At 44.7% G+C, this 14886-nt stretch overlaps 1 protein-coding gene across 17 annotated transcripts in view; it reads right to left on the reverse strand.

The window, feature by feature from the left end:
- Positions 1–14886, reverse strand: part of HDAC4 (histone deacetylase 4) — a 248512-nt gene that overhangs the window by 147313 nt on the left and 86313 nt on the right. For 15 of the 17 annotated variants that reach the window (XM_066999842.1, XM_066999843.1, XM_066999845.1 and 12 more), the window contains one exon: positions 8342–8413. The exons of 1 other annotated variant lie outside the window; for it this stretch is intronic. In XM_066999842.1, coding sequence (XP_066855943.1) covers positions 8342–8413 — 72 coding nt within the window. Of the gene's footprint in view, positions 1–8341; positions 8414–8715; positions 8747–14886 lie in introns of those variants that run through there. One more of the 17 variants, XM_048050949.2, reaches the window with a different exon arrangement.

The following is a 14886-nucleotide window of genomic DNA, read 5'->3' on the forward strand; positions in this document are numbered from 1 at the left end:
GGGCACGGGTGGGAAGCAGGTGGGAAAGTGGAAAAAGTAACAGAAAAGGAAAGGTCTATTTAATCAGTGAACAGCAATTCTCCAAATCAGCATCTGGACGATTTTAGGCATCGCTGCACAAACCATTCACCTGATATTCCCTCCACTGTCCAAAGAAAAAGCAGAGCCAAATACAGTCCTGAAAATCAATACACACAAGTGAAGAGCTTCTAGGATCTTGTTAAATGCATCTTGTGTCAGAATAGGAATTCCTAAAACCCTGGGAATGCACGTGGCCGCTGGGCACAGGCCGACGGCATCTACCTGCCCCGTAGCAATAAACTATCCCTAGTTAATTTTGGCGTAAAGCACCCAGGGGAGCTCCGTAGTACAGAGCGCACCAATGAGAAGGGAACTTGGATCAAAGCAAACACGCTGCGAATGAAGCAGTCTTCAGCAGCTCCTCCACCCTCGTCCTCCAGTTCATGGGCAGAGCCACCAGCAGGCATCAGGAGGAGCTGGCGGGTGAGGATAGCGCGTCGGGACTGTCCAGAAGCCTTAACAGCCCTCAAAGGGAAACACACGCACTTGTCTCCTAACTAGAAGAAGCACAATGTTTGTTACAAGCCATAGGACAACAGCATTACCTGGAAAATGTAAGAGAAGAAAAAAAAATAACACCACACACAGGCTTTATCTTCATTTCCAAGCCTCTTTAGGGTTGCAGATCCAGGCAAAACACGCATAGATTGCATTACACACATGGAAAACAGTACACGGCAAAGTCACTGATAGATCACATCTGAAAAACGCAGAATTTTCCACTGAGAAATGCCTCAATCCATGATCAACTTTCCATGAAATATTTATCACTTTTCATTCATTGCACAGTACTGTTATTTTTAGAAGAGCCAGAGGCAATGGGAACAGATTACTGATTAACAATTCGAGTGAGCCTTTAAATGTCTGCTCGTATCTTGCCATCTCCTCCTTCTCTAAGAAGTCGAAAAGTTTAATATAAATACTGTCACGCATTCAAAGGCTCTTCCCTCCTTCACCTGCTTTTTGTACAGAAGCAGAAGCACAAAGCAACCTTTCCCTTGCTAGGGCAAGCGGGAGAAGGATTATTTTGAAAATAACACTGTGAACATTCAGAACTAAGGAAATCTAAGGAAATCTATATTCAATCACTGTGAATTAATAAACCGAACAAGGTGAGGGAAGAATAAAGAAAAATAGCATGTCGGGTCTTGCAATAAAGCAAACTTTCCTGCCAGTTACCTCTCATCAAAGAAAACAGTTCTGTACTCGCACGCTTAAGATTTAAGTGTGGCTTTCAGCTTTTAGAAGAGGAACAAGCCATTAATAATTCATCCCACCTCCTCCGTTTAATAACTGTTTCCTTGTGCTTAGGGAAGGAAGCGACAAATATTTTTTCCAAGACAAAACACAACAAAATAGAGTTTAGGAGCTTCGGGCTCCTGCTATTCCTACTCCACCAACTCAGGACATCCACGGACCATGTTTTTGCAGGCCCCCACATGGTCCCCACTCCAGAAAACCCAAAGCTGTAGGAAAAGTGGTTTGATTTTTGGAGCTTCACGTACACAAATGCTTAAGTTCACACTAAGAGTGCTTAATGGACTGGTAAAAAGACTAGTGTCTTGTATCTATCCCCACACACAATCAAAGCATGGGCTTGTGCTGCCACAGAGCCGGAGTCACTAAATTATCCTATAATTACGGCCAACAAAACATGAGTTATGGTGCAGTATTAACCAAGGAAAGAGGTCCTAATGCTTGAACTTCCCTGCTGCTCTGCAGGGAGCTGCCTAGAGTCTCTAGATGTGCCAATTCACTCGTCCGTCCTGCATAAATAACCTCCAGTTTGCTGACCGCATTCTGGGCATGCTGCAACTTTTTAAAAACACAACAATGCAGCAAATCATCTGGGGAAATTTGGGAGCTGGCTGAAGCGTTACACAATGTTTTCCTTGCTGAACAATGAATTACAAAGGTGAACTTCACTACTGCTTCCAGTTGGAAATACACTTCTTTTATCATCATTGTAGGGGCTGCATTTTGTGCTGATAGGTTAGTAAATAGTAAAATACAGTAAATACAAGGAGGTAACCTTGTATTTACTGCAACGGGCATTAACCTGGTTTTACAGAGGCACATTAATGTACTATCAAGGTACATTAACCTGCCATTTCTTCACTGTCTTATGCCAGAGCACCTTAACGGTGGTAAAATTAATACAGTAATTAATACACTATTCTGACAAGAATAGCTGGAGCTTGTAAATATGCAAACAATAGGCTAACAAGAAGCTAATAAGCAAACAATGTTTCAATCTTAGTGTATGGCTTTGACATTTAAACGATTTCTGAAGACCTCACTTTTAATGATGATTTGCCCCCCCTACCCCAACTCCGTGGAGAACAGATAAGAATATTTTTAACACTAAAGGACTAGCCTTTCAGAACATGAGCTACGCTTCCGGAGCCTGATAAAACCATACATCCCCATTCTTACAGGTCCCGGTGTGAACAAGGACGAACAAGCTCCTGTCTGCAGAGGCATGAGCCTGTCGGGAGCCCCGAATCCTGGCTGACCAGCCAGCAATCTGAACCCGCTTCAAAGCCCCACTGCACCACGCTGATTTGGTACCTCTGTGAAGGGGCTTTTGAAGCAGACACGCTATAGAAACTAAGCCAGTATCTGAAAATCCAGTGCAGTGAGAGGGCATCCCCTTCCTTTGAAGGGATAAATTAACAAAGACACGGTATTCTGCTCTGTTAGGCCAACTGGACTACCACTCCTTCCTCTTCGAAGCCAGGATTAGTCTTTGATTTCAAAAGCCTGTAAAAGCATGTAACAATATTAGTCCAGAGACTCTTGCAGACCATTCATTCATACACACATCTGCCTTTTTTCAAATCAACGTGGAAGTGAGACTGGGTAATCAGACCCAGGAGGAAGAAAAAAGCAAGGGGCTGTAGCCTCAGGCGTGATGCCCTGGGCCCCCCCACGTGGCATTTGCTCTTGCAAGCGCCAGGTCCATGCGGGACGAGCAGCCCCCAGGGCTGGGCAGAGGCACCACGTCCAGCTGCCGTGGCTTGGAAGGACGGCAGGATGAAGCCACTTGTGGAAGAGGCCGTCAGCTCACTGCCACCACTAGGACATCCCCCCTTAAGCTGAGCTCTTACAGAAATTGCTCAGCAGCTGCCATCCCCAAGCTTTGTTTAACCCGCTGGCTCCTAACGCTTTGCAGGAGACTACTATCAATCAAGCTGCAAAAACCTGTCAGAAGACCACCGTTGTTTGCTCCCTAACATGCACGATGGCCTCGCAGACCACCAGGGGTTTGCAGATGACAGCTGGAGAACCACCTCAAGAAGCCCTGCAGCAGCTTTCCACCTGATCTGCAAGCACTCCCAGAGAGAAGGCTTCACCTAGGGTGCAACAAGCCCGGCTGCTCTTCCTCCACCTCTCCATGCAGCATCTGTGCTCTGCAATGAATGCCACAATGCAAATTACTTGTCAGCTGCACTGAACCGCAGCAAAAAGCGCTGTGATTATCACTATTGCTTCTACCACAGCCTGGGGAAGCAACCTTGAAAAGCCAATGGGAATGCCACAGGAAGGGGAATTTCTTTCCTAATTCAATAAACGCACTGTTAAGTGCTTTACACCCACAGGTAACCCCAGAATGTCACGTTACACCACGACCAGCATAATGGGGAAACGCAGCTGGTCAGCTCAGACTGTTAGTCCCAATTTGCAGTTTCACTACTTAAAGTAAAGCTTTTAAGTTTAAAGAGAACTAGTTTACATCATATTGCTATTTAACATTTTTTTCATGTGTCACAGATATCAAGCTCTTCATATTTCTAATACTAAAGAAATTACTTAGGATTGTATTCACTTGCAATGCAATGAGCAACTGTAAAGTTTATACTGACAAGGAAACTACCTCACATAAGTCTTTTCAGTTTATCCAAAGTACCGTAAGTACAGCCTTATAAAGAAAGGAAACTCATTCTAATACTGAAGACATGCTTAACAAAGACCTATTTGATCAAATCTGGAGGATGGTTTCAACAGTACACAAGTGATGTTTTTAAGAGGACTATCTACAACATATCTAGCTATTTGTACAATTGAGGTCTTTAAGGCTGGCTCCCCAGCTTTGCCCTAAGGAAAAGGCATCTCATTTTAAAAGCACGGAAGAAAAAAAAAAGTAAGAGGACAAGAGAACTCTATCCCTTCCTCCTCCCATATGAATCTGTCTCCTTGGCTGCAGGCTGTGTAAATTCACTGCTAAAAAGAAGAAAAATACCCTAAAACACACAAAATACTTAAAACTGATATGCTCATTAGCAGGACAATTCCTTCACACTTTTGGAAGTGGTCCACTGCAACTGATCCCAAAAATGCAGTGGCCACCTCTGTGCTCACATATCTTCTGCTGACCACAGACGCTGAATCTGTGAGGTCCTTCCTCTGAAGATCTCTGTATTCTGCAAGCAGAAGTTCAGGAAAAGCAACACTGCACAATAACCTCAACAATTTATCCCCTTTTCTACCCCAGGCTAAAGGCGCAGTAATATTCTGGTGCTGCAAAAAGAGAAAGCAGCATGAACAGGTTTTATCGAACAGATGATAATATTCCCGAGCGAGATGTGGGTTGTAGGGGGGTTGTCTTGTTTTCCTTTTACATGCAAGTAAAATTCAGAAGCACCAATTATAGATGATACATTTCTGAAAGGGGAAAATGTTTCTTTTCTTCAAATTAATCCTTACTTTATGCAAAAAGGAGAAAATTAATCTGCTTAAAAACACACCTTGCTGCCAACTGAATGCCATTCTACTCCATTCACTCCGAAAATGGTTTCACAGAAATGCTCTAAACGTTTGAATTCCGTACTTGAGATGCTGCCACAGGACAGAGCATGCATAGGCCTCGGGTATTTTACATCCCTTTGCCACCCTTCTACATCAGAGAAGAACAACTACCATGGATCAAACTTCGCTTGGTTTGTGGCAAAGAGAAAACGTTTCGGTTTCCTACAAACACACCGCAATGATTTTATCTCAAGTATAACTGGGGATAAAGGCTGCTCACCGTCCACTGCCACACAGCAATGAGTTCATTCATCATGAGGGCTACAAATCAGTCGCTTTACCATGACCACGATGGGCTAAGGTTTTAAGCGGAATATCCCCAGACATGACTGAGCATTTTCTTTTTTCCTTAAGCTGTTTTTCAACACCTTTATTTCAGCCATTCCTGAGACTTGGTGCAACACCCCACAAACCCATACATAACTTGTTTTTCCAGAGCAATACTTGGTATTTCTTCTCCTTTCTTCTCTTAGAAGGACTTGCAACAAACTTCCTATAGGTGATAATGATAAAAAACAGACACAACAATGGTTTGCCTAAGTCCATCAGCTTGACGGCAACTTTCAACAATCCTTTTTTTAAAACTCATCAAGATACACAGGAATAGGCAGGCTACATATATATCAAGGCAGATAGGTAAAGGCACTTATAAGCCAGCTGATAAGGCACTTACAAGGTTAGTAGTATTTGCTTGCATTTACAAACATGCCAAAACATCTTTCTGCTTTTTGCCAAACTCCGTTCTTCCACCTTTTAATTACCATTCTGACAAGAAAAATATGTAAGATACACATTTCTAGCTCAGGTACATGCTGCAAGGCTGAAAAGACACCTCAAAAGTTCAGGAAAACTGAGTAAGCACAGGATCCCAAGTGAATAGCACCAGAGTGACCGCTGCCCAGAGCTAATGCTGCCTCTTGTGCAAGGTCAATTCTTCACTCCCCCCACCCCAGAAGTCTCTCCTACCCTTTGCCCACCACACATGTGTCCAGCCTGGCCTGAGTTTTCCAGCATTAGACAGGAATCCCCGTGGCTCAAATGCTGCTAGAAGTCATCTGACAAAGAGACATCACTGCCTATCACACATTATGCCCACTCAGCACAAGCACAGCTCTCCTTTGATGTCTAGCTGTTTGTTTTTCAGCAGGCATAGTGCTGAGCTATTGAACATACTCAAAATGTAGTCCAAAAGGTGAGAATTCCGTAAATCCTGAAGAGTTCGCAGCACCTTAAAGCAACCTCCTATCGTCTGGGGAAAACAGAGTCAGGGCACAACGAACTCTGGCATCATGCTGCCCAGGCTGCTAACCAGCATCAGCCTGTGGTGGTTTCATGCTGACGGGCAGCTGAGCTCCACCATTCCACTCTCTCACTCCGCTCCTCAAAGGAGCGGGGTAGAAAACATGATGGAAGAGGGCTCGAGAGTCAAGGCACTGACGGGGAGATACTTTGGCAGCTCCCGTCAAGGACAGAGCCAGGCAGCGAGCACCCCGAGCAAACCAGAGCCGCCTTCCCCAGCCACCCTCCTCCATCTGCTGCCCCCAGTGAGCGGCGCAGGGCAGCAGGCGATAGATGGGGGCTGCGGCCAGGCCCTGGGATGTGTCTGCGCTGCTCCTTGGTGCTCGCTGCCTGCCCCTGCTCCAGCCTGGGGCCTTTCTCAGGTGGCCACGTCCACCCGCTGCGCCCGGACTCCTCTCCACGGGCTGCAGCTCCGGCCCGGGGCCTGCTCCTGCAGGGGCTCTCCATGGGCCGCAGCCTCCTCCAGGCCACATCCACCTGCTCCACCGGGGGCTCCTCCACGGGCTGCAGCGTGGAGATCTGCTCCGTGTGGGACCCATGGGCTGCAGGGGGACAGCCTGCTCCACCAGGGGCCTCTCTCCTGCCCTCCTTCATGAACGTCACAGTCTGGAGCTGGCTCTGCTCTCACACGCGACACAGAGGCCTCCCTGCAGCCCCTGCAACCACAGCTGCCCCACATAAACATAGTGCACAGCCTTTTTCCTGAAATATTGTTAAAGAAAACACAAAACACTACAAGCAACAATGAAACCAATTCCAAAAGGACTAAAACCCATCCCACATTCATGATACTGGCCATTGACCTACTCGCCGAAGAGAGGAATGTGATTCCTCTCGTGCACTTGACCAGGCCCACAGCATTCAATCTAGCACATGGATACAAAACGTGAAGGAAAATCTTTAAGTTGACCAATGTTACCAGGGAAGTTTTAAAATGAGAATCTCTCTCAGGGTTAGGAAAAATATAACCTCCCTTACTTGACAGACAAGTTTTGGAGCACATGGAGTGAAGAGAGATTTCTCAGAATCTGAAGCCAAGCATTCGTACCTGGTAATGATGATCTCTTCCTTTTTCCAACACAATAGCTCTTAACTCCTTACAAGTTTCCTTCTCCAGATACGCATATAAGTCTACAAAAATGTAGGTTAGGTCACAGCCCATTCCCCCCCCCCCCCCCCCAATCAACTGAAGTTGCTTTGAATAAGCTTCGTTTACATTTTTCCAACTTGCATTACCAGAAGCACTTAGATCTTCTGCAAGATCTCTTCCTTAATATAAAAGGACCTAAAGGCATTTTGGAAGGCAACCGAGCAGAGAAAGCTGGGCTTTTGGAAAACTTGAGCTCCTACCTGGAAAGTAGACAATGCTTCATGTATCAAATCGTGCCTAGTATAAATATCTGTTTGCACCTGGAAACAAAACACTTCTGGAAGAGAGAAGGTGGAAATACAAAAGAAAGCAGCAGACTGCTTTCCACAGCATTTCATGTATTTTGATGCAAACCGTTGTTTCCGTTGTTTGAAGTGCTGCAACTGTGAGCCAAAAGATTTCCCTCCTCTGCCCCACGAGAAGCAGCCAGCCTCCAGGACGAACACTGGCTGCTTTGCTTGCTTCATACCAGCAGGACAAGACACAGGACACAGCATAGCGGGATCATTAGGAGAGGGAAGAACAGCAAATAGCCAAGAGCCCAGCATGATATGCTTTGATCAGCCTGTGTTTGGCTCTGACTTTTTGCTCATTTCAACACAAGAAGATTTTTCCTTAATAAGAGCAGCAACTCAAAAAACCTACTTTGTTTTGCAGTTCTCCTTTTAGGCTGTGAAAACACTCGTAAGGTGCTGCTTTGTTCTGCTGTCCTCTCCTTTCTAAGCAAAAACAAGCAGCTCCAACCAGGTTAGTCTCTCCTTAGCCCCCTGCCGAGGGTGGGGGCTGAGATATTTAAGCCTCCCAAGACTGCTGTGCTCTATTCTCCCTCCACTCCCAAATCCCACTTGCCCAGCCTGGGAAAGTAGATGTGTGCAAGTTCTGACACACTTTGTTCCAGCATTTTGCATTTGCATTCTGCTCTCCCACTTGTAAGATAGATCTGCAGAATATTTTACTGCATTCCCAGAATAGGAACAACATTTAATAAAAGTTTCTTCTTACCAGAGCTAGGCATGTGGTTCACTCTAGGTGGATTCAACAGCTCTACTGGCTGGTCTCTGCCAGAAAGCCCATCTGGAAAGAGAAAAAAAAAATATCACATCAACTCTTTGGTTAGCTGAGCTATTTTAGGCATTCCAAGCAGAAAAAAAAAAAAATCACTAACCAATTATCAATGCAAACCAGAAACACACAAGTAGCACAAATCAATAGAAACAAGAACGTTAACAGGACAGCAGCTGCTTACTCTAAAGCAGAAAATAAAAGATACTGTAGCCCAAATTGTGCTCGGGTCTTCATGGTCTTTAAATCCAACTGGTACTGATCCCAATCCAAGAAAATAGGCACATCAGCTTACAAACCGTACCATACAATACCTAAACAGCAATTCATTCCTTCTTCAGAAGAACTGAGCAGAGCTAAGGCAGAAACACATCCCTGTGAAGCGAAGTTGAAGAATGGCTGTAATATGCCAAGGCAATGCTAAGGAAAACTGACAAATCACTGAAGGAGATTAAAATGCATAGACATGCATAACAAGCCCCATTTTGCATAAGTTTGGATTTCAGAAAGGCATTAAAAACATACTTTGTAAATGATATGCAGAAATCCATCTTGCTGAAGCAGTTCTCTATTTAAAATATTTCGAAGATTATATCTTGCATTCAAGTAGAGTTAAAACAGAAGAACATGATACCTACTGTTGTAGACTGCCAGACCAGATTTTCTAGTCATCCGTTTCCCTCCCATCCTCTCCCCCAATAAAAGCTGAAGCAAAAATAATACTAAATTCATGTGAGTGACATCTCACTATGGTATGTTTTCCGTACTTAGGTTATGAATACTTGACTACAGAAAACTTCATCTCAAATCCATTTGTTCCGCTGTAAATACCCACACCTTTGGCAGTTCTGTCTCACTTCTTCTTTAACGTGTTGCTGTGTTCTGCGCTGCAGCACAGATACAATCAAGCCAAACCCTGTCTGGAGACATCAAAGAATCCACCCCATCTCTCAGTCAAAGCGAAGGACAGTTCAGTACTATAAAAGTGTTACAAAGTCAGTGGAATGTTAAAAAAAAAAAAATTACACTTCTCCCTGTTTTCTCCATTTCAGGTTCCTGGAGAGAAAGCATGGTTGGGTCTTCTCCAACACCTGCATGGCTTTGCCTCCACTGACCATATTCAAGCATCAGTGCAGCCTCAGGCAGTATGTCAATAAACTGAACTACAACCATGCTGAGTTCTCCTTCTCAAGCAAGTTAATTATTGTCCCGCAGATGAAACAGGTTGTTCACATTATACACTGTTTGCTTTCGGATTGTTATTGCTAGAGCCAAGAGTGGCTGGCCTCGCTGCACTGGAGCAGACAACCCAGCATCTACTGGCGTTGGGACGGCTCTTGGCCAGCTGAGCTTCACCTGCACAAGCAGCAGCAAACGGGACTGAAGGGACAGAGCCAAACACCCCTACTTTAAGCAACATTCAACCATCAATATCCCCAAATTCACAACCCAGTAGTCACTGCAGATCAAAGACTGCAAACAGAGAGCAGAAAAATCGGGTCTACGGCAAAAGAGGCTGCGGCTCAGCCAGGGCACGCATCCGAGAAGAGGGAGCACACAGCGTGAGCGCAGCCCCAGGAGCCTGTGCCTCGTCCTGGGTGCGGAGGATTTTGTGCTCCACCGGGAAGGCATCACCTTGGCTGCTGGGCTGGCCCAGGCTGCCCCGAGGAGCTGTGGGTGCCCCATCCCTGGCAGTGCCCAAGGCCAGGCTGGATGGGGCTGGGAGCAGCTCACGGGAGCCCTCCTGCCCCAGCAGCAAGTCATGGCGCACAGGGACTTGCACCAAGCAGGAGACCCATTTCGGTGCAGGCCAAACTGATACAGGATTTTTAGTTTGGTGTTTCTGGACTTCCTCCCAGCACTGTTGTGCATGTTAAGTCTCACCAGAGCATCGGAGATCACTAACAAATGTGTTGGTAAGTGGGGATTTAAGAGCTGTGTTTGTTTTTAATTCTAGGAAATAAAGTATCTACATTTTGAACTAGTTTTAAAGCCCAAACCAACAGTCTCTTCAATCTTTGCTGCAAAATGAATAGTAGACTAATCACAGAAAAACATTTAAGATATCTTTTAAAGTACTGAAGTCTAAACACTCAACCAAAACCAAACCAGGCAAGACAGAGGTTCTCTATTCGCTGCATTAACTGATAAAAAGTCTCTACTGGTAAGAAAAAAAAAAGAAAGAAAAAAAGAGGCAGTTTGTCAGGATATATTTGCACAAAACACCTCTTCTCCTAGGCTACAAGTATGGATAAGAGAGGTTAAAATGAGGTTTAAACATGCAAGCTGGCACATCACTTGCCTCCTCTTGAGGGATGAGCAAGCTCACACCCAGAGCACGCCAACAGCATGCACCCGGCAGTGTCACCACAGCACACACCCCGCTGCCAGCACGAGCTGGTCACCCCAGGGAGGTGAAGGCTGGCTTACTTGCTTTCTAGCAATCTGGATGAGGGTTGTTTTTATTTTTATATTGAAGTACTTGCAAACAAATTCACGTTTTGCTCTATTATTACTCCCTGTTAATGCACGCTCTCTTACTACAAGGCACAACAGCAGTGAACAGCCAGCACTCTGGAGATACTTCAGTCTTGTTTCATACAGATGCTATGCCTCACTGTAGAAATAGCACATGTTCAAGAGAAGCCTATGTTCTGCAACCCAGCTTTCCAAACTGGAATTCCTCTTCTGTCCTTCCCCATCAGCATCCCAATAGCCATAAGGCAAAGCCAACACTCCTTACTCCTGCCACTTCCAAAAGTACAGGCAGAGTCAATCTGGTTGCAGGCAGCACGTGCTGTCGTGACACTGCAGGAGACTTCCAAAAAATCACAATCCTACATCAGTCAGCTACCTTCAATGCAGAGTATTCTTCTGCTCAGGACCACGGCGGCTGCCCGGTGTCTGCACTGCTCACAGCGGCAGCGTTTCCACCCATCAGCGAGCCAAGTGTCTCAGGCTCAAAACCCTGCAGCACGCACGCAGTGAGCTCAGCCGGTAGCTGACCGTCCATGCGACAGCCATAAACCTGAGCCCAAAACCAAAGCCACAAAGAACAGAACACAAACCTCACCTCTCAGAACAGATAAATGCTCCTATTGTCTCCTCAGCTTCCTACAGCCAGATGAAGATGCTACAAAACCAAACGAGTAATTTAATTTCAAGACACTAGGTGATCAATTTGTTCAGAAAGCCAAAATAACCCTGCCTTTAACAAAGCATCGTATCTACTGCCAACACAATGCTGACCGAAAAACAATAAACCAACAAAAAAATCTTAAGACTTCCAAGAAGAAGTACAAGGGTTTCTCATACAGGTCTGAAGGAAGATTTTAAAGCCACAATTGCACTAAAATGGTCTTGATTTCTCAAAAAAATTACAACTAAATTCTCAAATTATTTGTTTTTTTTAAAAAATGAGAACTGACTTTGGGAAGGGGAATCCTATGCTGTGACTGTGCTCCACGTACCTTCAAAATAGGAAAAAAAATCTTTTGTTTTACATGTTCAGCCACAGAGCTCCACAGATCCAGTGTATCATCACACTGGAGACAAACTGGTCACCTGGGGGTGCCTAAGCCTCAAGAAAAGCATGTTTGCAGCTACTGCTATACTGTGTTTTCTTCTTACCCCCATTACTGAAGCCTCTCTCCTAAGTCAATTGCTGTATAACTGACCTTTGTGCAACAACAGAAACACATGATGTTTTATGCCAGCATTTATTAAAAATAAAAAGCAGTAAGATAAAAACTGGTCTGGGTCTGCAAATGCCGAAATGATTACAATCGGTTTCCATTGCAGAAATAAAAGTTTTACCCCCACCTCCTTCCTTTACAAAGTATTCAGCTCCAACCCTCTAGAAGCTTCACCATGCATTTATAGAGACAGCTTTGGCAATTACAGAACTAAAAAAAAAAACACAGAGAAGATGCTAAAAATATCCGTGCCACACACAGATCTACAGTTTTGTCCTTGTTATTGCCTAGAAGGGATCACAGGGTGCTTCTGCAATCCTGAAAACCTGGGCAGGGAGGGAAAGCAGCTTGTCTTACTGCTGCGGGCAGGCAACGGAGAATGCGCAAAGAGGTCAAACCGTGCAGGCGCTGTTTGGCATTCCTACTGCCACGAGCCCGGGTCGGAACAGTACCGAGGCAAAGCAGATCACCTACAAAATACTTTCATACTCTCCCCTAGACAAGCATTTCCTCAGATACTAAAAACATTGGCAGTAGATGAATCCACGTCCATCGGGTATGGATGAGGGCAGCCGGCAGAGGCAGGCAAGGAGGCCACAGCGAAGCACGCAAGGAGGAGACAAACTGCAGAGTCCGTCACGTCTGAAAAGGAGGCATGCACCAGCGGGTCTGATTTATGGCTCCAGTTAGGGAACATTTAGTGTAGCTTCATTTTCAGATGGGTATTTCTACTCATTAATTAATGAGATGAAGCTATTATTCATCGATGGGAACTTGAACATTTTATTTTTATCCCAGTCCATACTGAACCGTTCCAAAGAGTTGTTTAAGTTACTTTAAAAATATATCCAAGGATACTTTATGTAGTAGCTGGGCTTGCAGGATTTAACCATGTTGAAAAGAGCGAAACAAAGACAAGATGGCTACAACAGTATGCGGCAGTAACAGAAACATGCGAGGATAAAAAAAATACAGAAAAGATGAAGAAGCAAAATGAACTAGAACAACCACCGAGGCAAAACCAAATTAGACAAGGGCAGGGAAGTACAGCTTTCTTCCTCCCTCCTCCCCCCCTTCAAAAAAAAAAAAAAGAAAAAGGACAGATAATGAACAAAACAGAAGGCTGAAGCATTCAGTGAGCTCTTAGCTTGTTTCCAACAGAAAACTGTAAGCAGCCTTCCCATAATTAACTCTGATGAGTTTTAAAAAGCAGGGCAGAACTAGAAAAGGTTATTTAAATAGTTTTTCACATATTCAGATCTTTAAACCTGATGCAAATCACCCCGGTCTACCTGAACTCCCTGAGTAAAGCGATGAACAGCCAACAGTTGATTTTAAAGGACACAGAGCATAGGGTCATGAAGAGCCACAAAAAGTAAAAGTTCAAGGGAAGAAGGGGAGAAAGGCAGGAGGAAGAGGTACAGTAAATGGGCATTATTTCTTTCCTCCAGAAATAAAGGAGGATTCTAAGACACAGCACAGAAATAAGGTAACAGGAAAAGCAATGTGGATGGATCAAGGTGAAATTGAAGGCAGGCAACCAATTTGTTTCTTTGGCAATATATTTGCCTAGCAAAGTGTTGGATTTTTTTTTTTTATTATTATTTTGTTGTTTTTAACCAATTTTTACTTAAAAAAGCATTGAAAGGTTACAAGGGGCACATAATAGAAAGTCAGGTCTGCATGAAAGACCCTAAACCAAGCGCACACCTGGTTAAAAAGCCCACTCAGTCACCACCTGCTTTTAGATACATTATACCCAGCATATTGCAGGAGCTCACAATTTACTGATAAAGCATTAAATATCATTCAATACTCAGCTGTGACACCACACCAGAGAGGTCACACTTTGGAGCATGAGAAGCGGAATTCAGTGACAAGTTGGCAAATGGATGCAAGGTTCAATCACAAATGAGTAGATCCCTCCTGCCTAAATAATAACAGTAACGATAGTTAAGTGTACAATTACAAGACAGAAATACCCAGCAAAGCAACAAGAAAAGGAAAGCTGAAGCACTTTGCAAGCTGAGAATCCACCGTTTGGCACTGATGCAGAAGACAAGTTCATTCCAGGATGCATTAGCAGGCACATATGCAAGACACGGGAGGTAATTACTCAGGGATGTGACAGCCTCCTTGGCCAAAGCGCTGCCCTTGGTTTTAGATTCAACACTAGGAGATGAATTGCAGGCAATCAAGGAGAAACCTCTGAGAAAAGACTTCAGAAAATGAGATGGGCAGTCTGCAGAACTTGGTAATTTTTACATTAGCCTGTTTGCATTTGAGAAAAGACAATATTAACCCCAAGACTTTTTCATGTATCACTGAATGGTTTGGGTTGGAAAGCCTTAAAAACCATATAATGCAGACCCTGCCATGGTGAGGGCCCCCTCCCACCAGCCCAGGCTGCCCCCAGGCCCATCCAGCCTGGCCTCGGGCACCGCCAGGGATGGGGCACCCACAGCTCCTTGGGCAGCCTGGGACAGGGCCTCACCGCCCTCTGAGGGAAGAATTTCTTACATAAGTCTCATCTAAACCTCCCGTCTTTTAGTTTGAAGCCATTACCCTTGTCCTATCCCTACGCCCCCTGACAAAGAGTCCCTCCCCAGCTTTCTGATTATTGCTTCTTTGCATTAAACACCTCATGAGGCAGTTACCAAACGTTGACTAATTTTTTCCCCATGTGGATATAGGTCAAAAGCTCGCCTCCATGCCTTCCAAGCCAAGATAGAAAGAAGCTCTAATTTCTCTGTGCCTAATCAATAAAAAGCCTCAGGCAAAACAAGAAGG

The sequence above is a fragment of the Anser cygnoides genome, chromosome 6 (genome assembly GCF_040182565.1).
Source record: "Anser cygnoides isolate HZ-2024a breed goose chromosome 6, Taihu_goose_T2T_genome, whole genome shotgun sequence".
In the NCBI taxonomy this organism is placed as follows: Eukaryota; Metazoa; Chordata; class Aves; order Anseriformes; family Anatidae; genus Anser; species Anser cygnoides.